The sequence below is a fragment of the Tenrec ecaudatus genome, chromosome 2 (genome assembly GCF_050624435.1).
Source record: "Tenrec ecaudatus isolate mTenEca1 chromosome 2, mTenEca1.hap1, whole genome shotgun sequence".
Classification (NCBI taxonomy): Eukaryota; Metazoa; Chordata; class Mammalia; order Afrosoricida; family Tenrecidae; genus Tenrec; species Tenrec ecaudatus.
In genome coordinates this window covers 214,315,445-214,342,509 of record NC_134531.1, presented here as the reverse complement: position 1 = coordinate 214,342,509, position 27,065 = coordinate 214,315,445, and the positions used below count along the sequence as shown (strand labels likewise).

The 27,065-nt window shown below is 43.2% G+C and overlaps 1 protein-coding gene across 1 annotated transcript in view; it reads left to right on the top strand.

The window, feature by feature from the left end:
• Window positions 1-26,738, top strand: part of IGSF5 (immunoglobulin superfamily member 5) — a 77,378-nt gene extending 50,640 nt beyond the window's left edge. Inside the window, exons 4-8 of the mRNA XM_075543359.1 lie at window positions 2,285-2,419; window positions 6,398-6,422; window positions 9,883-9,980; window positions 11,644-11,720; window positions 26,522-26,738. Coding sequence (XP_075399474.1) covers window positions 2,285-2,419; window positions 6,398-6,422; window positions 9,883-9,980; window positions 11,644-11,720; window positions 26,522-26,617 — 431 coding nt within the window. The 3' untranslated portion in view covers window positions 26,618-26,738. The remainder of the gene's footprint in view (window positions 1-2,284; window positions 2,420-6,397; window positions 6,423-9,882; window positions 9,981-11,643; window positions 11,721-26,521) is intronic.
• The last annotated feature ends 327 nt before the right edge of the window (window positions 26,739-27,065 follow it).

The window sequence follows — 27,065 nt, the reverse complement described above, 5'->3', positions numbered from 1 at the left end:
ATTCCTGGCCTTCCTCCTCCTTCTGCTACCAAGCTGAGTACCCGGCTGTGGCCCTTTCTTCCTTTGCAGGAAAGAGCAATTAACGTGCCAACTGAATCTTAACACAACCTTTCCTCTGCTCCAACACAGAGATAACCTATTAGTTCTCAGGGAGTGCTTGGTCCCTTACTGCAACTGCCAACTATAGCAAAATGATACTATACTCCCTGAACTCCCTGAGGCAGGGGGCCATCTCTGTGGGTGGGGTTGCTTGGATCTCCTTTTGCTTGTGCATCAGACATTCTCCCAGTGTGAGTAATGGACACTTGCTTCAGAAACCCCTGGGGGTACTAGGCAGTCGACATGGGCCTGGGTCTGCATGGGCAGCACATATTCCAGGTGACACTTGGGATCACCAGTGTTAGTAAACCTGTTCTGTGGCACAAGGACATGCGCTTGTATACTCAGTGGAGACAGTGTCTTGAGAGCGCCGACTCTAGAGCTGGGGACAGCGAGCTGTAAAGGGTGGAGCCTGTCCTCTCTAGTCTTCCCTTTTCTTTGGGGAGCCAAAGCTGTCTGTAGCTGCCCCAGCCCATCTCAGATCTAGATGGATGTCATCAAGGAAGTAGTTTGGGCTTTTCTACAATTCTATACGGGGCATCTGTGATATTTTAAATAGTACTATTTTATCTCTTTCGGTTCTCATATCCATTGGAGCGGCTACACAGAACTCACCGCCAATATTCATGATTAAAAGGTTTATTAAGGAAGTTGACAGGTTGTCATGCAAATGAGAAGTGCTCAGAATACAGTTTACCAGGACATGCTACAAAGCTTGTTCCTGTCTCCTAATGAATCCCTCAAAGGGCATTCCACTCCTTTGTAAGCCTCAACCCAAAGGCATTCAGTTCAAGCTCCATGAGTCAGCAAACCCAACTCCCTGAATTAAGTGCTCAGAGGAAGCCCACTCCAGGAAGCCTTTGTTGAAGGCCCTCAGCTCCACTTCTGTGGGTCAGCGAGCCCCGTTTCCATAAGTAAGTGCCCAGTGGCACTCCACTCTATGAGTCAGCCTCCTGTCCCAAAGCACTCAGCTTTATTTGCTCTGTGGGCTGAGAAGGCCACCACTCTGTTCCATGTTTGGGCTCTTAATTCCCTCCTGCTCTCCTCTGATGTTGGTTTTATTTTGGTGGCGTCTTGGAGAAGCTCTGGTGGCTCGTCGAGTAGGGACTCAGCTGCTTAACACAAGGTCTGATTTGAAGCTCCAGTGGCTCTGTTAGAGGAAACGTTTGCAGTCTACTGCTGTGAACGTGGTAGCCTAGGAAAGCCTGTTCGACAGGGCCAGAATTGACAGGATGGCACACATCAGGAGCTAGACTCTTGTGTGCTTGGCACATATGAATGTGAGCCAGATGCCTTTTTCAATTGAGTCCAGCAGTTTGTTATTGGCTGCTCTTCAATCAGCCCCCACCTCCTGACCACCCCATGCACAAGGGCTGAAGACCCTGCCTGTTCAGCACCAGCTATCCCCACGATCAGTGGCAGATTGTAGGGTTTTTGTCAGCTGATGGTGGGGAGTACATTGCCAGGCATTTCTTCCTATTCTTCCTCAGTTTGGAAGTTCCATTGAAACCTTTTCAGTATTATAGTCATATGCAAGCTTCCACTGACAGACGGGGAGTGGCTGCCCTTGAGTTACTTTGGCAGGCAAGGACTTGAACCCTGATCTTCTGCAAGGAAGTAAAGAATTCTACCATAGATCCACTCCTGCTCCCACAGTCCAGGAGTAGGTGCTCAATAAATATTTCTTGACTTAATAAAAGAGGTCTGAGCTTGTTAATCATCATAAGCCCAGTTACAGAATGGGAGAGCCCCAGCTGTGTCTGCCTTTAGGGAATGCTAGAGACTCATTGTGGGGGAAAGAAGAGTCCCCAACAAATGGCGCCATCGCGTGGCAGTGGGAGGGGAGCTCTTTTGAGTAGTGCCCCATGTGGCAGTTGTATGGCCCCATGTTGGGCTCCATTTGTTGGGGGCCCTTCTCCCCCCACCACAACTTGTGTGAAAATGTTGTGTGGCTAAGTCATTATTAGCAGTAATTGCTGTTGTAACAGAAAGGATTGTAGAATATTGAGCAATTCCACAAACTGAAGGGCAGTTGGCATAGGATACCACACCACACCACACTTTAAGCCAGATTGTTATATTATTTGAAAACATCATCAATTGATAGTATGGCACAAACACTGATTGCATATCACAGGCAGTAACAAGCATCACTAATATTTTTTTTCTCCTTTCAAATTTATAGGCCATTTTAATGGATCATCATTGCCTACCTGGGCAATAATTCTCCTTGCAGTATCGTTTTCATTGCTTTTGATCCTGATAATCATTCTGATTATAATATTTTGCTGCTGTTGTGTCTCCAGGAAAGATAAAAAAGGTAACGCTTTTGTTCATATGGATTTGTATCTATTTTTGGTATGAGCAGGTGAAGTTCATCAGCGCACCAGGTCTTTGCAAAGATCTCTCAGCTTTCCAGATCCTTGAAAGGACACATAATCAGAGAAAGGACGTTCTTTCTTTCTTTTGGAAGTGATTTCTTAAGCGTCTGTATTAGACAGGGTTCTCTAGAGAGACAAACCAGATTGCTACCATTTATCCCTCTGCCCATCAGTTAATCCTCCTTGTGTTTACCGGCCAGGCTGGCACAATAAACTATAGCAGCGTCTGATAGAAACTTGCTATAAAAATACAAAAAAACAAACAAACCCCAAAACCCAATAACTGGGAGAATGGGGCATTAATAACAATGAGCACAAGAAGGAAGAAAACGCTTTAGAATGGATTAAGGTGAGGATTGGCCAATTCTTTAAAAATTGATTGAACTATTGAAGTGTATGATATGTGAATTTTATGTCAATAAAACTAAAAATAAAAAGAAACATACAAATACAAGAAACTAAACCACCATCATTGAGTCAATTCTGACTCCTATCAACTGGGACTGGAAGTTTTATGGGAGCAGATTGTTTTGTCTTTCTCCCATGGAGGGGTTGGGGGTTCAAGCCATGGACCTTGTGGTTAGCAACCCCAGACTGAGCTTACAACACGAATAGGGCCCCTTTGAAGTTGATGTACTTGCAGTAAATGAAAGGGGATGCACTTTGGGGAAAGTGGGCACCTGGCACTTTTCTTATCAAAGACGTTGACTACTTGATTTTCAGTTGTCTTTGTAAGTTGTCTGGCTTCTGTAATCTTTGAGGTCGATGGTATGGCTTTTCTAGAATAATGCCTACCTGAGCACACTAAAAACATGTTCCCTATTTTGTGGGGTTCCACGTCTCTCTGTATAGATCCATGTTGCTGCAGGAGCAGAAGGACAAATTATTTTCCATTCATCAAAATAAATTGAATAAAAGTCATTCCACATTTCCTCTGAAGGAAATCTTCTGAGATATCCCAAGATATATGAAAATGAAGGCCTCCTTTAAGGGCTGGACTCCACACTGGGGTGGATTCGATGTACCGTTGGGGAGTTTGCGACTTTGGAAGCTTCAGGAAACTATGTTCTGGACAGACTCAGGGCTTTCTGAGTCTGTGTCTGCCTTTCCTCATCAAATCTTCACCTACTCTTGGTTGCATATTTTGAATAGTTAAATTGTTTTGCTTAAGATCAGAAATTTGAAGTTAGAATACATGTGAATTTAATTGCAAATTTTCTTTTATCAACAAAAAAAGATAATATTGCTATTTGAGGAGAACTTTTCTTTCTTTATTTTTTTTTCATGCCAAGACCCCAGGTTAAGTCTTTTACACTGAGTAGCTCTCTTAATGAGATATTCTTTGTCAACCACTTGGTGGAGCATTAATTCCTCCACGGATTTGTTTTGTGATGGAGGATTTAAGTCTGTGGTATAACTTTCTATCTGGGAATAAAAAATAAAATTCCCGTTTTCCCAGATTAGGTATAATATTTTTACCTGGCACTTACTTCTAGTCCACTGATCAATGACTCAAGTAAAATACACTGGAATTTAAATGAAAATTATTAGATAGGACTTAACTTTCCATGCAGGTGTTCACTAGGGATTGTACAGTACTTTTAGGTTATTATTTGATCATCAACTATGGTGGAGTCCTTGAAGAATATGACTTGGACTTCCTGATTTTCCATAATAACTATTTTCCATAGTTCTTCTTAGGTTAGTGGAGAAGGCTCCAAATAGGATCTGCGGAGAGATGATTCTCTACCTTATCATTTCCTCATTTATAAAGTGGGAGGAAGAATTATCCTATAGATGTTTGGGTGGAAATTACACCCAAACTAGGTGTGTGTTTTCTCTTTAGATAACGAGATAAAAAGCCCACTGAACTATTTTATTTTCCTTTGCATTTAAATCAAGTCCAGGGAAGTCAATGAAAAGACCTGCAAAGATAGGTTTACAAACTTGCCCTGCCCCAGCAGGTGTGATCCCCTTTGGAAACCAGACTACAACTTAAAATAAAGGGCAAGGTTCCAGTCAAGTTCTGGGGTTTAGTGTTTACAAGGGAATGTCAATAGTTTATCCTTACATATTCATATTAGTATATGATATGAAACAGACTCAATATTATTTCTTAACACTATTTTAAAATTATTTTGCTTTTGAAATTCATCATCATATATTTTCAAAGTATGTTCTGCTCTTGACTTGACTGGAGCTGGGGAGTCCAGAGCTGACTGATCATGACTCCACTTCATTGAGAGGCTTTGGATTATTCAGAGAGAGCCGCCCAAAGGCCATCTTCTCCAGTCTTACACTGCTGGGAACAAGGAGGGTGATGTCCACTCCTACTAGAGGCCATGCCACTGCGTAGTACAAATAGTTAGTACACTCAGGTGCTGGCTGAAAGGTTGAGGGTTCCATCCTCCCAGAAACATCTTGAAAGAAAAGCCTAGAGATCTACTTCCATAAAAATCACCACTGAAAACCAGGCGGAACACTGTTCTACGCTGACACATATGTTGTTGCTGGGTGCCGTGGAGTCAGTTCTGACTTAGAGGCGACTCTATGCACAACAGGGACACACACACACACACACCCCGCCCCGTTCTGCATTCTTGGCACAGCTGTTCTTATATTTGAACCCACGGCGTCAGCCCATCTTGTCCAGGGTCTTCCTCTTTTCCACTGACCCTCTACTTCACAAGCACGAGTTCTTCTCCAGGGACTGGCCTTTCCTGATAGCATGTCCAGCGTATTGTAAAGCAGGGTCAACTGATGGCAACTTGTTTGTTTGTTTTAGTAGAGGCCATGGGGAGACCCAACAACCTCTCCCTCAATTCAGGTAGGCCATCTCTGAGGTTGAGTTTGAGGAGTGAATTGGCAGTACTCATTTAGCAAGAGTAAGGGAGCATATGATCTAAAGTTGGAAAATTAGTGTTTTTTGGAGCTCTGTTCAAGTTGATAGGCCAGAAAACTTGTGTAGGAGAGCACAGAGAACTCTGGGCTCGGGGCTGGCCAGTCCAGGACTGGACCACACCTCTGATCCTCCCATCTAGGAATTTTGTATCTCCTCCTGTCCATTGAGTAAAACCAAGCCAAACCAGTTTTTGTCCAGTCACCTCCAATTCAAGATGGCATCCTGTAGAACCGTGCTTCAAAGGGTTTTCAATGGCTGATCATTTGGAAATTGATTGCCAGCCTTTCCTCCAAGACATCTCTGTGTGGACTTGAGCCGCCAACCTTTCAGCTAGCAGGTGAGATGTTAATGACGGACACCACCTAGAGACATGATCCAACTGATGACAGCATTTTCTCTGCTGGCAGGAGGGATCCCAGTGCTGTGAACTGAATAGGAAACTTCTTAGATAGCGACAGGAAGTCTATCTTAGAATTCAAGAAAGGTGGTAGCTATAATTCTTAGAATTGAAAGAGATATGTTACTATAAAATTACTGCTAGAAATAAGTAGCAGATTTTTAATGATCCTTCGTCTTGGTTTATAGTGATTAAATGGGAGAACACACTGGTGTCTGTGGCTGGCCTGGCTCTGGTGCGCAGTTGAGATGGGGTCGATGTCTGCCCTCCTGTTAACACAGGACTGCTTGCTTTGAGTGAAGGGTGAATTCAGTCTATGTATTCTTCCCCAGCAAATTCGACACTCACTACGTTCTTATTGGATAATGACTACACTTCTGGCATGTGGGGCTGGCTTTGCTTATATTTTAGTTATTCTCTGAAAGACTAGTGAATTCCAAGATCATTACGCTTGACAGTCATGTGATCATTTGGGATCGGAGATGTGAATAATGCCTGTTGGGCTACAAATAGTTACTAAAGTAAGGTCTCTCCAAACCAGGGGCTCCAAACAAATCGCATTGCTGATTTTTAGAATAAATACCCTCATTTTCTTAATGCAATTCTGTTCTTTTTCAGAATCTAGTTACCAAAGTGAAATAAGGTAAGTTTAAATAATATCAATTTAAAAAATCACACACACACACACACACACACACACACAATACCAAACCAAAAATACAAAAACAAAGAAACCCCTCAACTAGAACCTTATTATTTATGTTATGAAAATTAAGTACTGAAAATGGAAAGAGTGATCATGTGCATGCCATTCACATAATTCCAGGGCCACATTCATTAGTAGGTTATACTGGGGGAGTTGCTACTGGCTACTTCGACTTGCCTTACTTCCCACTCATTTAGAACATGCTGTAGATAAGCTCTGGTGGGGAAGGGGTTAAGAAGTTGACGGCTAGTCCAAGGGTTGACAGTTTGAATCCACCAGCTACTCTTTGAGAGAAAGTTGTGGCAGTCTGCTTTCATTAAGATTGCTGTCTGGAAATCCCCTGGGGGCAGTTTCATAGTTTCCTATAAAGTCTTTCTGAGTTAGAACCCAACCCACTGACAAAGGACGTTTGCTGTTTAGCATTTGCAACTTGTTCCACAAGAGGGCACTGTGCACCGTGACTGCTGCTCTTCCTGCTGGAGTCAAAGCTAAGAACAAGTCCTGTTTCTTTTCTTTTTCTCTACACCCACCCCGATCCCAATTATCCTGATTTATTTTATCTTTATGTATTTAAAAATAATTTTATTTGGGGCTTGTACAACTCTTATCACAATCCATACATACATCCTTTGTGTCAAGCACATTTGTGCATTTGTTGCCATCATCATTCTCAAAGCATTTTCTTTCTACCTGAGCCCTAGGTATCAGCTCCTCATTTTCCCCCTCCCCTACCTTCCCTCCCTCATGAACCCTTGATAATTTATAAATTATTATTATCTTTTAATGTCTTACACTGTCCAATGTCTCCCTTCATCCACTTTTCTGTTGTCCCAGGGAGGGAGTTATGTGTAGATTATTGTGATCGGTTCCCCCTTTCTGCCCCCACTTTCCCCCTACTCTCCTGGTATCACTATTCTCATTATTAGTCCTGAGGGTTTATCTGTCCTGGACTCCCTGTGTTTCCAGCTCTTATCTGTACTAGTGTACATGCTCTGGTCTAGCTGGATTTGTAAGGTCATGATAGTGGGGGTGGGGGTGGGGAGGAAGCATTAAAGAACTAGAGGAAAGTTGTATGTTTCATCGGTGCTACACTGCACCCTGACTGACTTGTCTCCTCCCCGTGACCTTTCTGTAAGGGGATGTCCAGTTGCCTACAGATGGGCTTTGGGTCTCCACTCTGCACACGCCCTCATTCACAATGATATGATTTTTGTTTTTTGAGGCCTAATACCTGATCCCATCGGCACCTGGTGATCACAAAGGCTGGTGTGCTTCTTTAATGTGGCCTTTGCTGCTTTTTAGCTAGATGGCTGCTTGTTTATCTTCAAGCCTTTAAGACCCCAGATATTATATCTTTTGATAGCCAGGCACCATCAGCTTTCTTCACCACCTTTGCTTATGTACCCGCTTTATCTTCAGTGATCATGTTGGGAAGGTGAGCATCATGGAATGCCAGTTTAATAGAACAAAGTGTTCTTGCGATAAAGGAGTACTTGAGTAGAGGCCCAACGTCCATCTGCTTCCTCAATACTGAACCTATACATGTATATCTGTGTTCATTTTTATATAGTATTCCATTGATTATACGAGAGGCCTGTTTAGCTTGACATAATACTGTTACATCATTTTTTCAAAATAGATATGCTGCTTTAGACTTTGACCGGCTTTTAGAAATGGTACATTATTTCACCTTGGAGGATGTTTCATACTTATTTTATCAGCCCTTGGTGCTGGCCGTAGAGTCCTCATGGCATAAGTTAAGTACTTGGCTACAAAAAGAGGTTGGCAGTTCGAGTCCACCCAGAGATGCTTTGGAGGAAGGGCAGGCGATCTGCTTCTGCAAGTGCATAGCTTTGATGGTTGTATGGAGCACAGTTCTCCTGCGACCTCCATGGGGAGGCCAAGATGAGTTGGAGTCAACTTGATGGCAACTGTTTGGTGCTTGGTTGTAGCTGAGTGACTGGTGGGTCCCAACTTCCTCCCTTAGGACCATCCGCTGAGCTCTTAACTACGGCATCACCAGTACTGCCGTACATGCACAGTCCAAGTCCACATTGAGGTGGATGCTATTAAACTAAGTGCATGCCCAAGGTCGTGAGTAATTTGTTGGGGCACGAGGATTCAAATTGCAAGGGCTTTGACTCGATGATAAGCACCGTGGTCTTCTAGAAAACTATACAATTCCCATTACTTGTCTTATGTAATTTGTGTTAAAATAATTTAAATTGGAATATGAGTTTATCTTATAAATAATAAACTCAGAAAAACCTATTGACATTGAGACCGTAACTCTTTATGGGAGTAGAAAGTCCCGTCTTTCTCCCACGGAGCGGCTGGTGGTTTCACACCGCTGACTTTGCAGTGAGCAGCCTTACTTTTAACCACCACACCAGGGCCCCTCTTATAAATCATAGAGTTAGACATTTCCCTTTCTTACATTATTTTCACCAGTAATTCTGTTCATAGGGCAGACCTGTCTTAAAGGGAAGGAGTTAATGGGCTGCTTTTAATTTTTACTTTAAAAATTATTGGACAGCTGGATTTTTGCGAGTTTTGATATGAAAAATAATTTATGAATGGGTATTTTTTCAAGCACATTTGGTATATATCCTTGATTATCCCCCTAAAATTTAGGATATGTACCGAATGTGCTTAAAAAATAAAACAGTGGTTCTCAACCTTTCTAATGCCACGACCCTTTAATACAGTTCCTTATGTTGTGGTGACTCCCCCAATGATAAAATTATTTTCGTTGCTACTTCATAACTGTAATTTTGCTACTGCTATGAATCGGGCGAGTCCTGTGAAAACGTTGTTCGACCCCCCATGGGGTCGCAGCCCACAGGTTGAGAACCCCTGCCCTAGAATAAATTCTTAAAGGTTAAATATGAATATTCTAAATGGTTTGTATGTCCATTGCCAAATTCCTCCTTTTAGGAAGCTGCACCTTTTAATCCCTTTACTTCAGGGGCTAGTGTCAGGTTTTGTCCTCTGAAGAGCCAGATAGTAGATAGTTTTGGTTTGGACCAGCTTGATGGTCTCATGAAACTCAGTACTGTTGCTATAAGATGAAAGCAAAGAGGTGGGACTCTAGTCCAATAAAATTTTATTTGCAAAAACAGGCAGTGGGCTGGATTTGGTCTCTGGGGCAAAATTTACTGATCCTTGCTTTCTTGTTGGAGCCTATCCAGATAAAATCCCTTCTTCCACCACTGTGGGACTGGGATGGCAGTAATGAGAGTGTCCATTCAGATCCTCACCACTCCCCCAAGTCAGCAACCAAGCTGTGGACTTAGGACATCCTAAGTCCTATGTGTCATGAACCTCTGAGCATAGTCGTGTGAACCAAATCCTCATGGCTAATTAACATTTTCTTCTTAACACGATCCGATTCTAGGAAATCAGCAAACAAGAAAGCAAAAGCAGAAAGCAGGGAAAGAAAGATAAGTGGAGATGAAAACTATGGATACATCTCAAATGAGCCAAGGACTTCCAGTAAGTGGGCATGACGACTGGGAAGGGGTTGGCCTCGAAAGGGGGAACTGCAAGAGACACCATGGCAACATCAATTGCACAAGGGTTGCTGGGTAATTTTTAGAAGACTGGGAAATTTAAGGCACCTTCGAGAAACTGAATCAAAGTAAAAATTCACAAATTTCTCCAAAACTTAATATATAGTCAGGTGGAAATCTTAAGGTTTAAACCATGTGTAGGCATCTTTGTTTGTTTTTAACTCTTTCTTTGTGAGCCTACATTCACCTTAAAGTGTGAGAGGTGCCATTGTAATGCCTTGGGAATAATGTCCCCCCAAATTCATCTGGATTAGAATAAAATGGAAACCCAAAGACATCTGTTCCTATTCCACTTCATAACCCAATCTCGAAATGTCTTTTTGTACAATCTCACTTCCAATCTCGTACAGGACATAGGGGTAAACAGAGGCTAGCAGGCATGCATCTGTTGAAGGGAATTTTATTAGTAAGAATCAGAGGCAGTATTTGAACTTAGGTTTATTTTTTAGGGCTAATGAGAGGGAGGGGCTGTACAATTTCCCTTATAATAGTCAGGGTCCTGGTCAAGGTGGACGGATAAAGCAAATTTCATGGAAAGATGATTACCCAATCAACCCTTGATGGGTAGCTGGAAAATACACATTTTATTTGATATATATACTTTCCATTTCACCACAACTGCCTCCCATGCAAGGGCATTGGTGGTTCAGTGATTTAATTCTCACTTTTCACTTGGGAGATCTGGGTTTGATGCTCAGTCAATGCACGTCATGCCAGCCTGTACTAACAAAGCCAGGCAGACTCATATATGTGTAAGAGAGAGTTTTATATCAAAGAGTAATTGTACATTAAGAAAACATCCCAGCCCCATCCAGTTCAAGTCCATAAGTCCAATATTAGTCCATAAGTCTGATACCAGTCTATAAATTCCTCTTTACTCGAGCAACACATGCAATGACGCTACATGCAGGAAGATCACAGGCCAGTGGGTGGAAAGTCTTGTGGACCTAGTGGCGGTGGAAGCATCCCTGCACTGGCATAGGTCTCCAGGTGTCTCCTCCAGCTCAGGGATCTGGGTCCATCAGCATAGTTCCATGTGGCTTGTCAACAGGAACTTGAAGCAGAGAGAGTGTGGCTTTGGCCTCCAGTGAGCCATCAAGTTGAGGTCATCAAGCTGTTTGACAGGGTGAACTCTATTGCTTTGCTCTCAATAGTCTCAAGTTGACACCAGATTATGTAACTACCACACATGGCCTTTTGCAAAATCTCCAGCAGGCAGATATTTGATTAATTGAGAAATTAATGAAGGAATTTGATCAAAACCTCAATCAAAGCAAGACCCTCTTCCCCACTTGCTTAAATTTTCCCTGGATTTCTTTCCTTTGGCCAGCCATTAAACCTTTGATTTCTTCATGTAGTGGGTCAAAAAGGGAATAGATTTTGTGTCACTTTGCCATCATTTTATTTTGTTTAAATGAATACAATTCTGAAATTATGGTTAAGGATTATTTTAAGGTTGGGATAATAAATAGAAGCAGATGAATATCTTTATATTTAAAAATTGCTAGCATACAGCCATTGGTTTTTGTCACTGCCACTCTAAATCATTCTTCCACTCTAAAATCATTCATGTCATCTTGTTGCAGACGAGATCTCAGCTCTCCCTTCGAAGTCCTATGAACTCAATGTCCCCAACCAGCTCAGCCCCAGGCAGCCCCCTCCGGTGAGTGAGGACTTTTGTCCTCTTTTTGGAAAATGGTGTCTATTTAGAGCTATGTTCTTGGTATATATGTCATATATAGACTCTAATGCACGTAACCCTGTGCATGTCCGCGTATAAGACAGAGCTTTCAGTGTGGTTAACTTTTCAGAAGTAGCATGCCAGGCTTTCCTTCTGAGGCACCTCCGCAGAAACGAACTCCTGACCTTTCTGTTTTCTGCCAGTTGCATCCTCCTTTTGCAACCCCCGGGGCTTCTAACCAAGGGTTGTTGAGTAGATTCTGACTCAGGTTGACACCCTGTGTTACAGAACAGAGTTGTGTGTAGGCTTGTCTTGGTTGTAAACTTTACAGACTTAGGTTGCCTGGACTATCTTCTGTGGCACCGTTGGATGAATTCAAGCCGCCAACCTTTAAGGCGGGTAGAGGACTGCAAACCACTGGAACTGCCCAGAGTTCCTAGGTGATAAAACATGGTGTGTGCTTTATGTTCATGATGGAGCAAGTTGTCCCTGTTCCTCTCCCTAACAACTGGCCAGCCTGGAAGGAAGAGGTCTGAGACATGGAGTGCTAACTAAGTTCCGTGTACCTGTGCCTATTTGCTCTGTGTGCATTCCTGTGGAGGTCAGGAGTTGACTTGCAACAATCTCTGTCTGAATCAGTATTCTAATGAGCAGTGTTTGTGATTTGCCATCTCTTCTCTTTGAGCCAATGTTTCCCAGGACTTAATGCCAACAACTCTCTGCTCTCCTGGTTCGCCAGTATCCACAAGATGCCCTTCTGCACTTGGGCACACAGGGGTGTAGTTCACAGATGGCTCCTGGTGGCTGGGTCAGGAGCAGAACTGAGAAAATGTGGTTTAGTCCAAATGCAAGATTTGTACCTGGGAAACATGGGAATTGGAATCATCCTATGAGTATTGGCACTTTAGGGGAGAGAATGGGATTCATGGATATCTAAGGCCAGCATCCCTGGCAGACTGTGGTTCCCTTTTTCTGAGATGAAGAATGTTGTAGGTGGAGCAGGTTTAGGGGCAAAGATCAGAAGAGTAGTTTGGAATCGGCTGGTTTTTATATATACAGTTGAATACACCAACCTGGAGTTCTAAAAGCTGCACACATTTTAGGTGCTGCTTGTTGTCACACACCTATTTGAGGGATAGCATCCCTGGTGACTCTGTGGGTTAAGCATTGCACTGCTACCAGCAAGGTTGGTCATTCAAACCCAAAAGTTACTCCAAGGGCGAAAGAAGAAATTGTAAGCTCCCCAAAAGATACAGTCTTGGAAAACTTAAAGAGAAGTTCTGCTCTGTCCTATTCAGAGTTTCTATGAGATGGAATTTACTACCATGGATTAGAGGCTGTGAGGACACAGCATATTAATTTTCTGATGAAGAGCTAGCATTGCTGAAAATATATGTACAAGACATGTAAATATATTTACATATGATTATGGGGAGATAGATCTATGCATACATTTATAGGTTTGGTATTAAGGAAGAATATGGACAATGGGCCTCTATTCAAGTACTCCCTCAACAGAAGAACACTTTGTTCTAATAATCCGGCACTCTGAAGTGCTCACCTTCCTGACAGGATCGCTGAAGACAAAGTGAGTGCATAAGCAAATGTGGTAATGAAAGCTAATGGTGCCCAGGTATCAAAAGATACAGTGTCTGGGGTCTTAAACAAACAACCATCTAGCTGAGAAACAAAAAAGTCCATATGGAAGAAGGACATCAGCCTGCGTGATCATGAGGTTTCGAGGGGATCTGGTATCAGGCATAAACGACCCAGATTTTAAAAACCATAATGTGAAGGGGGGGGGAGTGTAGAGTGGAGGCCCAAAGCCAACCTGTAAGCAATTGGACATCCCCTTACAGAAAGGGTGGGGAGAAGATGGGCCAGTAAGTGCGTACTGTAGCACGGATGAAACATATAGCTTTCCTCTAGTTCTTTAATACTTCTTGCTCCCTAATTCTTGACCCTAATTCATGACCCTAAATCTGTCTTACAAATCTAGCTAGACCAGAGCATGTACATGGGTACAGATAACAGCTGGAAACACAGGGAATCCAGGACAGATAAACTCCTCAGGGCCAATATTGACAGTAGCCATGCCAGGAGGGTAAGGAGAAGGTGGCGGGAGAAAGAGGGAACCGATCACAATGACCAGAGTGATGGACAACAGACAAGGAGGCAGGGGGAAGACATCAGACAGTGCAGGGCATGAAAACAATAATAATTTGTAATTTATCAAGGGTTCATGAGGGAGGGAGGGAGAAGGAGGGAGAAAAATGAGGAGCTGATACCAAGGGCTCAAGTGGAGAGACAATGCTTTGAAAACGCTGATGGCAACATATGTACAAGTGTACTTGAGACAAGTATGTATGGATGGATTGTCATAAGAGATGTACAAGCCCCACCAATGATTTAAAAACTATATATGTGTACAAGCTAGGGTTCATTTTCAGAGAATTAGATACTTTTATATTCCAAAATATACTAGACTACATATGCAAATCCAGGTCATTGTGGTTCTCTGGTATGTCTTTCACTTTGCATGCAGGAAACTGGAGTTTGATTCCAAGTCAATGCGCTTCATGTGCAGCCAACAGCCCTCTGTCAAAGGTGCCTTGTGTATTGTTTTGATTCTGAACAGGGTTTAGTGTAGCTGCCACACTAAAACAGACCAGGAAGAGAGGTCTGACAATCCACTGGTGAAAATCAACCAATGGGGAAAAACCTTATGACTCACATGGTCTGATCTGCATCTAATCATGGGGATGGTGCAGGACTCAGCAGGGTTTTGTTCCATTGTGCACAGGATTTCCATGAGCCAGGGCGGCTAATAACAGCTATAGTCTCTACCCATCTCTTTCTCTCTCTCCCTCCCTAGCTCCCTATCACCTATTTACCTACTTATCTATCTGCCCCAAAAAGTATTGCTAATAGGGCTCCGGTTTATTCCAGGGTGTTTAAACGGATCTCTACGATCAGAGGATGGACCACAGGCAAGTTTTCTCAATAACAACCTTGCTTTATTAGGGTGCCTTTAAAAAAAGTCCAATCAAAAGTGGTTCTGAGAGGACCTACTGGACCAGTTAAAGTCAAGGCAGAGCGGCCAGTCCAGAATGTTATAGAGACTGCTGTTTGGGATATTGATAGATTTTCTCAAAGGACACAAGTCGATCATGGGCTTATTGTGAGAAAATTGAAAGAAAACAGAAAACCATATTGATGAGATAAAGGCCAAGAAATTTGCTTCAAGAAATTGCGTGCACACACACACACACATCACGCATCACAACATACCTGCTCATTCTTTGAGGGTAGCAAGTGGTATCCTGTGAACATTTCTCTGAAAAACCTCATCCCATTAACTTCAGAGCCCCAATCTTTCCCCATTCAGGCTTCTTTTTGTTCTCCAAACTCAAGGAAATGAAAAAGAAACACAAGATGAGTCCTTAGAGGGCTCTGAAGCTGTTCCTTTGATGTGGAAAGTGCAGAATTCTTTGGGGGCAAGAGTTAGGGAGATGGGGACCTTGACTTCAGGTGTGCATAGACCTAGATGAAGGATATGTTGAGAAACAACGACTTCACATTTTGATCTTTTTGTTTAAGAAAGGTTTTTATGATTTTGCACCAGTGCTTTTTGACCTCGCTTTGAATTTACCTCCAGCACTATTTTCCTGCCCTCTCTAAAGGCCACTTCAAAAAGGAAGCATTGTTTCCAAAAATTCTGCAAAGGAGTTCCCATTAAATATGAATGCTGTTCCCTTTTCAGGTTTTGGAAAAGCTAGACTGAAAGGTTGGCTTTCTGATGAGACATCGAATCAAACAGCGTTTGTTCTGCATAGGAGTTGTTAGTGGCCTAAGGTAATAGTGCTGAGTGATTGCCTTCACAGGCCCCCAGTCCTTCTCTCTTGGAAAGGAGAGAGCATATTTACTCCTTTCCATGTAGCTCTAGGCTGTAATATTCCCCTCTGTGGAGGGGAACCAGCTTGATGCATACTTCTTGCCAGTGATGTGTGCCTTCCAGGCCTCTAGCAGGAGAGAGGACCTTTGATTGATGCTCAACTATATGCTGGGAGCAACTAAGTGATGCTATTCGTGGCTACAGTAATCCCCAGGTGGGAAGACATATGAGCGAGCTGTCCTCCACAAGAAGAAGGTCTGCATGAGGAATGGTCAGCTCCTTATAGGAGGTGTTCCAAGGTACTCACCTCGGGCTAACTGTCAGGGAAATGGAAAGGCCAATTCCTTTCCATCAAGTCTGCTCTGTTTGGGACATATGTGTCTTAATTTAACCTGGGGCTGGAAGGAACAATCACTGAAATGCAACAGGTGCCGTTTGCATTGAAAAAGATATTACTGTGAAATGAAGTGATTTTCAGGCTATAATTTTAGAATTGCAATGGTAGTCAATCATTTTAAGGAGTAGCAGCTGTATGGGGGACAACATTGGAGACACAGTTCAGAAATTATGCCCGGTCTGACCCTCCAACTCTGGATAAAACATGAAAAGGGAGTACAACAGAGCAAAGCAATAAAGTCCCTGAAGATTCCCAAAATAGACTTCAGGGACAGGGCTTGGCACCTCATCAGACTCGGGGGAAAATATTCATAAAGGTCAACAAACAGACCTGGAACTATTTATAGGCTTCCCACTCCACCCCCGCCATGTCTGTCTATATAAGATAGGCAGGATAAACAATCCTGGAGAAAGCAATGGGACCAATGGTTCCGGGAGAGGTGGGGGAAAGGAAGGGAGGAGCCAACAAACCCAGGGACAAGGGAACAAGTGATCTAAAATCAATGGTGAGGAGGGTGGTGAATGCCTAGTGGTTTGATCAAGTGCAACGTAGTTGATAAGAAATACTGAAAGCCAAATGAAGGTCAAACATGATAGTGGGACAGGATGAAAGTAAAAGGAAATAAAGGAAATGATTAGGAAGCAAAGGACATTAATAGAGGTATAAATACAGACATGTGCATATATAATATATATAATGATAGGGAAATAGATCTATGTACATATAATTATATGTTAGGTATTAAGGTAGCAGATGGACATTGGGCCTCTACTCAAGAACTCCCTCAATGCAAGTACACTTTGTTCTAATAACCTGACATTCTGTGTTCACCTTCCCAACATGATTGCTGAAGGCAAAATGGGTGCATAAGCAAATGTGGTGAAGGAAACTGATGGTGTCTGGCTATAAAAATATATAGCTTCTGGGGTCTTAAAAGGCTTGAAGGAAAACAAGAAGCCATCTACCTGGTAAGTAACAAAGACCACATGGATGAAGCACACAAGCCTGTGTTATATGAAATGTTGACAGCATCAGAAGACCCTAAACCAACAATCATATCAATGCAAACGAGGTGGATCAGAGTGGAGACCCAAAGCCCATCTGTAGAAAATTGGACATCCTCTCACAGAAGGGTCACAAGGAAGGGATGAGCCAGCTAGGGTGGGTGCTGTATAGCACCGATGAAACATACACCGTTCCTCTCGTTCTTGAATGCTTCTTCCCTCCCACTCTCCTGACCCCAGTTCTACCTCACAAATCCAGTAGACCAGAGCATGTACACTGGTGCAGATAAGAGCTCTCGAACCACAGAATCCAGGACACATAAACCCCTCAGGAAGAATAATGGAAGTAGTGATTCCATGAGGGGAGTGGGGAGGTGGGAGGAGAAAGGGGAAACAGATCGTAATAATCCATGTATAACCCCCTGTGTTAGCCTGGTTACATTAGAAAAACAAATCCACATATGTATAAGAGAGCATTTTATATAAGAGAGAGCTCTATATAAAGGGTAAGTGCACACCAAGAAAACATCCCAACCCAGTGCTGCCCAAGCCCCACAAGTCCAACATTAGCCCATATGTCTGACACCAATCCACAAAGTCCTCCTCCACCTCACAAAACACACACAGTGGTGCCAACAGCAGGAGGAAAGCCAAATCAGTGAATGTGTAAGCATCTCAGCACTTGCAGGGTCTCCACCCAGTTGCTCCAGCACCCAGGGCTGCATCGGGGTAGGTCCATGTGGCTTCTCCTCAGGGATGTCTTGCAGGAAGTGAGCCTTGCCAGCTAAATCAGGGAACTGGCTAAGGCAGCTGCACCCTGGTCCGACCATCAGAAAGCAAGAGACCCGAGAACTAGAAAGGCGAGGCTTACTGAGCCATTTATCTCTCTGAACTTCAATTAACCCCACATGTGGTTATAGGCCAGGTTGACACAGTAAAGTTTAACTATATTAACCCTCCCCCCACACACACATACACACACCAGGGTGACAAGCAACAGAAACATGGGTGAAAGGAGACAGTAGATGGTGTAAAATATGAAACAATAATAACTTACAATTTATCAAGGGTTCATGAAGGTGGGAGAGTGGGGAGGGAGGAAAAAACTGAGGAGCTGATACCCAAGGCTCAAGTAGAAAGAAAATGTTTTGAAAAGGTTGATGGCAAACTATGAACAAATGTGTATGAAGCAATGGATGTATGGATTGTTATAAGAGCTCTAAGAGTCCCCAGTAAAATGATAAAAACGAAGTAGCATCTGATGAACAACAGATGATATTGGAGGAAGAAGCCCAAGCTGCACTGAAGGCATTAGTGAAAAACACACTCTAAGAATTAACAAAGTATCAGTGTAAATGTTTCAAAACCAGACGCAATACTGGAAGCACTCCCTTGTCTATGCCATGAAGTTTAGGAGAGTCAGTGGCTAACCCACTGGAAAAGAACCGTATTCGTGCCCTTCCCACTGCAGAGATCATCACATAATAGCATTAATGTCACACACAAGTAAAATTTTGCTGAAAATAATTCAAAAGTTGTTGCAGAAATACAATGACATGGAACGTTCAGAAACTCCAAACTGATTCAGAAGAGGATGTGTAATGAGGAAAACTATTGCTGACATCATAGATCTTGGTTGAAGGTAGAGAATACCAGAAAGAGGTTTACTTGTGTTTTATAGACTATGCAAAAGCTGTGTGGATCATACCAAAGCATGGATAGCATTTGAAGAAGAGGAATTCCAGAACACTTAAATGATTTGAAACCTGTACATCGATGAAGAGACAGTCATTCAAATAAAACAAGAGGATATGTCATTGTTTAAAATCATGTACATTATCAGTGATTCTCAGCCTTCCTAATGCTGTGGCCCTTTAATACACTTCCTCATGTTGTGGTGACCCCAATTATTTTCATTGCTACTTCATCACTGTAATTTTGCTACTGTTATGAATCGGGCGACCTCTATGAAAGGGTCGTTCAACCCCCAAAAGGGTCACAGCCCACAGGTTGAGAACTGCTGATGTACACCATGATTTCAAGGAAAAGTATACATCAATGTTATATCCTTTAACACCATTTATTCCATCCAAAGGCTGAACAAATAATCCAAGAAAGTGGATGACAGGCAGAAGAATGTGGTATCCTGACTGGAGGAATTCTCACTAACGATCGGCAGAGGCCACGGCGTTGCCTGTTGACGGGACTGGAGTACTCACCGGGAAAACCTGAGAGTCCTGCCTTTCCCGCGGATTAGGATTCCAACTCAACATAAAGGATATAGACATCCGCTCAACGTGACCAACAAGCAACTGATACTCAGAGAACATGTAAACGTTCTCCAGGATCACTCTTACTTGAATCCACAATCAACACCCATGGCAGCCATGTGCCGCAGGAGATCTCTTTGCAGTGTTCAAAAACGTCCCTTGGAAAACTAAGTTCACTTGATCCAAGTCGTGGTAGTTCATCTCGCCTGGTATTATGGTGAAAGCAGGAAAATGAATAAGGAAGATTGCAGAAGAATCGGTGCTTTTGGTGTGGGTTAAAGCTACTGAATACACCACAGACTGTCAGAAGAATGAACGAATCTGTCTTGGAAGAAGTAGGTCCAGAAAGTTCCTTAGAAACCAGGATGGAGCGACTTCATCTTACATACTTTGGACATGTTATCAGAAGAGACTAAGCCCATGCTTGGTCAAGCCAAGGGTTAGTGAAAAAGAGGAAGACTCTCTAAGAGAAGGACTGACCCAGTGTTTGCAACAACAGGCCCCAATAAAAGACTAATTGTGAGTGTGGTCCAGGAGTAGGCAGTGTTTATGAGTGGGCTTGGCTTGATGGCACTTAACAACAGCAAAAACAATCATTTCAGAAGGGTGTGGCCCTGTGGAGCCTGACAATTAAACAGATCTTTTGTTGTCTACAGCAAGCGTATTTCTCAGTCCCACATGGCGGGGCTCATTGGGTCAGCTAAATGTCCTAGCCACATGACAAAGTGTCAACACCAGGAACATAAAAGCTCTCACTTGGGTCTTAGTGCGGGATGTAGGTTTTGTTAACAGAAGAGCAACTGGTGAGCATGTGCACTTGTCCCTGCTCACCTGGCGCTCTCATCCAGCACCTTATGCTGGGGATGGCATTTACCTAACCTATGGCCATTGCCCACCAGGTGCTGTCCCATGGATTCCGACTCACGTGGGCCAAAGTAGAAGGTGCCTCACAAGGGTCTCAGTGGCTGATTATTCTGTAAAAGATCACTTGACCTTTATTTCGAGGTTTCTCTAGGTAAATTCTAACCTACAAACTTTTTTTTCCTTTAATGTTACATTTCCATTTATTCATTAACAGCTGACTGTGCGAAGCAAATACAGACCATATATATTTCTCTATTTATTACCCGAGCTGTGCGGAAACTGGCTCACTCCTCATAACAGAGTTCTAGATCACTTAACACTGTGTAATTTAGCATAGAGGAAAGACAGCTTTTCCCCAAATTCAGGCATCGCTGAAGAAAGAAGTTCTTATGTCAATTGGTAGGGATAGTCTGCTCTGCATTTTCACAGGTGTAAAATTAGAACAGAACAGAAAAAGTTCTAAATCGTTCTTTTTCTACCTGTAGGGTTTAGGTTTTATAGCCCCAGTCTGGGACATCTGTTTTATCATTTGAGAACATATGACTTGTTGATGCTATTTTTGATCTATATTTGTTTGTCTAACATCAAATGTCACCGAGCATCCTGTCCATGCTGCTCTTAGATATGAAACATCCTCACTTTTTTGTATCCACAAAACTTAGTTCTTTTACAAGAAAAATCAGAAGACTTGCTAAAGTTTTCGATCTCCCCTATAACTTTTTATTAGCAACCAAATACTTGACTTTTTCTAACACCAGTGAGTTCACCTCCAGTCCAGCACAGTCTTGCTGCATGTTTATCAATCATGCATTCATTGAAGTGAAGGACATCATCAGTCCCCAGAGTGAAGCTGCCCTAAGAGCTCACATGCCCCCATGTAGGACATGACATAGCTCTGTTAGCTGCTAATCACGATCCAGTGATGACCAGGAACATTACTTGATGAGCAGAGAGGAATACGTAACACAAAAGCAACATATTTAACGGGTTTTTGAAAAGAAAGTTAAATCATTCCATGTCCAATTGCCATTTCCTTCAGCTTTCTTCTAGGGTCTCAGTTCAAATACACCCCAGGGAGGAGGAAACCCAAAGGTCCAGGGACCTCTGATAGGAGGCAATGGTGTTATATAAAACGGGAGGGTGGGAATTTAGTATTTCAGGAGGGATTATGGAAGTTGGACATTGAATAAAGAAGACCAAAGAAAAAGTGATGCATTTGAATGGTGGTGCTGGTGAAGAACATTGAAAGTGCCGTGCGCTGCTAGAAGAACAAGCAAATCTGTCTTGGGGAAAGTTCAGCCTTAATGCTCCTTAGACGCGAGCATGGTGAGACTTGGCCTCATGTACTTTGACCATGTTATCAGGAGAGACCAATCCCTGGAAAAGAACATCGTGCTTGGTAAAGTGGAGGGACAGTTAAAAAGAACCTCAATGAAAGAGATTGACACAGTGGCTTCAGCAGCGAGCTCAGACCTAAGGACAAGTGTGAATAAGGTGCAGGACCAAGCAGTGATTTGCTCTGTGTACATAGGATATCTGTGAGTTGGAACTGACTAATAGTGCCTACCAACAGGAGAGATTGCTGTTGTTTATTGCCATCAGGTGTCAATTCTGCTTCATAGAGACTCCACGTGTGCAGACTATGTGGCTGCGACCTTCCAAAAGACAATCTCCAGCCTTGTCTTTCAAAATGCCTGTAGGGGATTTGAATTGCCATTCGTTAGGTTAATAATTGCACCAGTTAATGGCTTGTGCCACACAGGGACTCTTTAGGAAGACTTAGGAAACCCCATTTGCTGCTACACCAACCTCCCTTAATTCTTTCCCCATTGAGCTCCATTCCGATGAACGTCTAAACCCAGGAGCCCGCACTGCCACAGAGAAGGTCCTGATGGGCAGTAAGGGGACATATTTTCAAACCCTTAGTTATCTCTTAATGGTTCCATCCTGAGCTTCCGCAGAAAATGTCAGTAGGCATAGGCTTTGGGGTGGAGATTTCCCTGCAATGCCAGCCATTGTGCTCAGTAGCTAGCTCCAGTGGGTGGTGAGGGTTGATGTGGGAAGGCCAGGCCCAGTCTTGTGAGGCTGCGTTGTACTGGGTTGTATACCCTGGAAAGAACCACTTGCTCCTCGGGGAGCTTCACCCTGCTGGTCTTCTTCAACTCTCTCATGCATCCTCCTCCTCTGCTCACTGTTATATTCCCAGAATGGGGTCTTCTTACTAGAGGCTCCGGTGTAGGGCATTTCTTTCTCCTGACACCAGGTGGAAGAAATGGGTGTGTTTCCTATATCCTGGATTATTATTTTAGCCAAAAGAATCCATGTTGATTGGAGGTATACCCAGACCCTAGGGATCCTGCTGGCTTGGCAGTAGTTCTCAATACAGTAGTGTGTCAGAAGCACTTTGGACTCTTGTTAAAAAAAAAACACCCCAAAACAACAACCTCCTCCTTGGGGAACGACCAACAGAAAAGTGGGTGAAGGGAGACGTCGGACAATGTAAGATATGACCAAATAATAATTTATATATTATCAAGGGTTCATGAGGGAAGGGGGAGTGGGGATGGGTGGTGGTGGAAATGAGGACCTGATGCCAGGGGTTTATGTGGAGAGAAATGTTTTGAGAAGGATGAGGGTAATGAATGTACAAATATGCTTTATACAATTGATGTATGTATGGATTGTGATAAAAGTTATATGAGCTCCCAATAAAACGATTAAAAGAAAAGAAATAATGACACACAACCAATACATAAATAGATAATAAAGCACTAGAGCTCTCTCTTTCTGGATCCAAATCTCTTGGAAATAGAGTCAAAGGTATAGTCTTTTTACCACATGTCCCAGGTGATCTGCTTTAAGAAAACTCTTTTGGGGCCCTGGATAAACAGCTAACAGGTTTGCCTGACACTCTTGCAAAGGGAAAGTAACCTCTGAGTTCTAGGGGTCTTCTTACAACTGTGCCTTTAGAACCACCGGTGCCTCATGATCTCACAGCCCTGAACTTGCCACAAAGCATGAAGGGAGCTGAGGCGTCACTGCGATGGTTCCCAATGAAATGTCCAATGTGGTGCTCCTAAGGAACTTCCCATGGAAAGACCTTGACACTGAGATGCCCCACCATCCACACCATGCCACCGAGGGGGCACACATTTGTAAACGTTTTTGTTTTAGATGCCCTAAGGGACATCCTGGAGTCCTTGAGTAGAGGGCAAACCTCTAACACCCTTGGCTGCAAACGGAAAGTTGAAGGTCCAACCCAGCCCCCACCCCTCAGAAGGACGCCCTGAAGATCTCCTTCCAAAAGATGAGCTCCTGAGGATCCCATGAAGCGCACTTCTACCCCAGCACCTGGGCTCACCGTGGGTTAGTGTCCATTTGATGGCCACTGGTTTAAGGCCCATTGCAGCCAGTGTGAATTAAAGAGAGCAAATTAAAAAAAAAAACATTTTATTAGGGGCTCATACAACTCTTATCACAATCCATACATATACATACATCAATTGTATAAAGTACATCCGTACATTCTTTGCCCTAATCATTTTCAAAGCATTTGCTCTCCGCTTAAGCCCTTTGCATCAGGTCCTCTTTTTTCCCCCTCCCTCCCCATTCCCCCTCCCTCATGAGCCCTTGATAATTTATAGATTGTTATTTTGTCATATCTTGCCCTATCCGGAGTCTCCCTTCCCCCCCTTCTCTGCCGTCCATCCCCCAGGGAGGAAGTCACATGTGGATCCTTGTAATCAGTTCCCCCTTTCCAACCCACTCACCCTCACTCTCCCAGCATCGCCCCTCACACCCCTGAAGGTCCACCTGGATTCCCTGTGCCTCCAGCTCCCAAACGCACCAGTGTACAACCAAAGAGAGCAAATTTTATGACTCCAGAACAAGCATTAAATCAAGGATCAGAAAGGGAAAGGGGGAATGATTTTTCAAAGCTAACAGATATCAAAGCAGGACTCTTTTTTTTTTTTCCATACCAAGTATTTCTATTATGGCCAGATTTATAGCTAGGATACATTATTCTGACATGGGTTTCTACATAAGAGTTTTTGTCCCCTGAAAAATAGTGTAACTTTGGCTGGAACACATTAGAAAAAGAGCTAATAAATAAAATTAGAAAACCATACTAAAAATTCCACTCTGTTAATGGAGAAAGGCATGCAGTTTTTATTTTTATCTGAAGCCACGGGGTTTGAAAATGTTGTGCATCTTGATGAATATTTAAAACAAATAACCCTCCTTCTCCTTTCCTCTTTCCCCTGCTCGACTTGCTGTCAGTCATTTTTTCTGGTTATTTTAGGCAATTCTGTCTCTCCCTCTCGTGAGTCTGTCAGTTTGGGAAAGTGAGCATCATGATAGATAACTTGAGCCTGGCTCAGATCTTCACTGATCGCTCCCCCATGGAGATATCAACATAAATACACTCTTGATAAATTTAGCAAACAGCAATACGTTTGCGCACAGCAGCAGCGGAAACAGAGGCCAAGAAACAGTTAGAACAATTGCAAGCCCCTTCCCGACAGAAGGCTTGGTGGGATTCTTCTGGCCCATTTCTGAAATAGTTCTCTCAGCCCTCTTGTTTTCCTTGTGCTATCGGCAGTCAGTCAATGAAAGCCACGAGCCAGTGAGTCTATGCACAGGACTCACTGGCTCTCCGCTGCTGTGTAAATAATTTATTATGCCCGCTTACATTATTTAAGATGTTCAATGTGGCCACCGTGCCTTGGCATCAGAACCAGCTTTCTCAGGGCGGCCAGGAAAAGCATGCGGCATGCCTTTTAATACAGCCAAACCCAAACTACTTTCTGTCATGTCACGTTTGACTCGTGGAGGCCCTACAAGACAGCGTAGAACTGCCCTCATGGGCTTCCAAGGTTACAGCCTTTACAGAAGTAGAGTACCACTTCTTTCTCTCCTGAAGCAGCTGGGCTTGAACCACTGATCTTAGTGCTTGGTCACTCTGCCACCAAGATTCCTTACATTTTCAAGGGAAACACTGTTAAGCAGCAAGGACCCCTGGTGGGTGACATGCTGGGTTGCTAACCACAAGATCAGCAGTTCTAAATCACCAGTTGCTCTGTGGGAAAAGATGAGGCTTTACTATTGCCATAAAGAGCTACAGTCTCAGGAGTCCAAAGGGGCAGTTCTCCGTCCAGCACATTTGTACATCTGTTGGCATCATCATTCTCTAAACACCTGCTTTCTACTTGAACCCTTGGTATCAGCTCCTCATTCTCCCCTCCCTCCCCGCTCCCCTCTCCCCTCTCCCCCTTCATAATTTATAAATAATTATAATTTTATCGTATCATACACCATCCGATGTCTCCCTTACCCAGTTCTCCGCTCTCTGTCCTCCAGGGAGGAGGTTATATGTAGATCTTGTCATCTGTTCCCCCTTTATCCCTCACCCTCCCTCCACCCTCCCAATATCACCACTCTCACCACTGTCTGTCCTTGATTCCCTGTCTTTCCAGTTCCTATCTGTACATCCTCCAGTCCAGCCGGATATGTAAGGTAGAATTGGTACAATGATAGTTCAGGGGGAGGAAGCATTTAAGAACTAGAGGAAAATTGTATGTTTCATCGTTGCTACACTGCACTGACTGGCTCGTCACCTCCCCGGAGCCCTTCTGCAAGGGGATGTCCAATTTTCCCCTAGGTGGGCCCTGGGTCCCCACTCTGCACTCCCCCTCATTCACAATGCTATGAATTTTGTTTTGGTTTTTTGTCTTTGATGCCTGATACCTGATCCCTTCGATGCCTTGTCATCTCACAGGCTGGTGTGCATTTTCCATGTGGGCTTTGTTGTTTCTCAGTTAGATGGCTCCTTGTTTATCTTCCAGCCTATGGGGCCCCAGATTCTATATATTTTGACAACTGGGCACCGTCAGCTTTCTTCACCGCATTTTCCTATGGACCCGCTTTGTCTTCAGTGTTAGTGTCGTGGTATGCGAATTCAGTGTTCTTGTTTGTCTGAATTACATTACATTTCTGAGTGGGAGGAGTATAGACCAAGCCCATTCTTGACAGGAGCCAGCATTGAGCTCTGCCAAAACCAGGACTTTCATAGGAAAATCAAGAGACAAAAATCAAACACAAAACAGTGAGCCTTCTACTTATTTGTCTTCATTTTTTTAAAAAAAGGAGTATATGGCTTGTTCTTTGAGTCCTGGACTTGGAAAACTTTTAGAGTGTGTGTTATTAAAAATAATGGGGTAAAGGGAGAACATACTACATTTCCCCGCCCATGCCTCAATTTTATCCTAGATAGCAGGTGAAATTTCCTTCCCAAGTGTACATTTTAAAGTGATCTCTATCAATTAAATCACCCATTTTCTTGTTCTTACCAGGAACCTACTAGATCTGGGCCAGCCCCCACACCTCGCCCACGTGTTTCTTTCATGACGGCCAGTCCAAAGAAGGTCAGGAACGTCACATTGGTTTAGGAAAGATGTTCCTTGGACTTCGCTTTGTGCCCGGCAGACAGGCCCAGCATGAAGATGTCAACATGTCATCCCCACACTGGAGTCAAGCTTTGCTGACATGATCTAGAAGGGATGATGTTGGAATCACTGGAAATGATATTTTATTGTGAGAAGACGAATCCATTTTCCCAGCTCCTGAAGTAGAATTTGACTTTTAAAGTGTTTCAGTATTTTTTAAGTGAATCCCTTAAGGTTGTTAAATATTAAAAAATGAAAATTCGTCATGATAAAATCCCTCAACACTCAACACTCCTGCTTGTTAATCCAATAAGTGAAAGACATGTCTATATCTTATCATGATCTTTAAATGTTCGCATTATCCTAAATCACATTGACATGCTATTTATGTGTTTTTAATATGTGGGCATTATTATGGGCTATTGTTGAAGTAGGAGTCCATCAGACATCT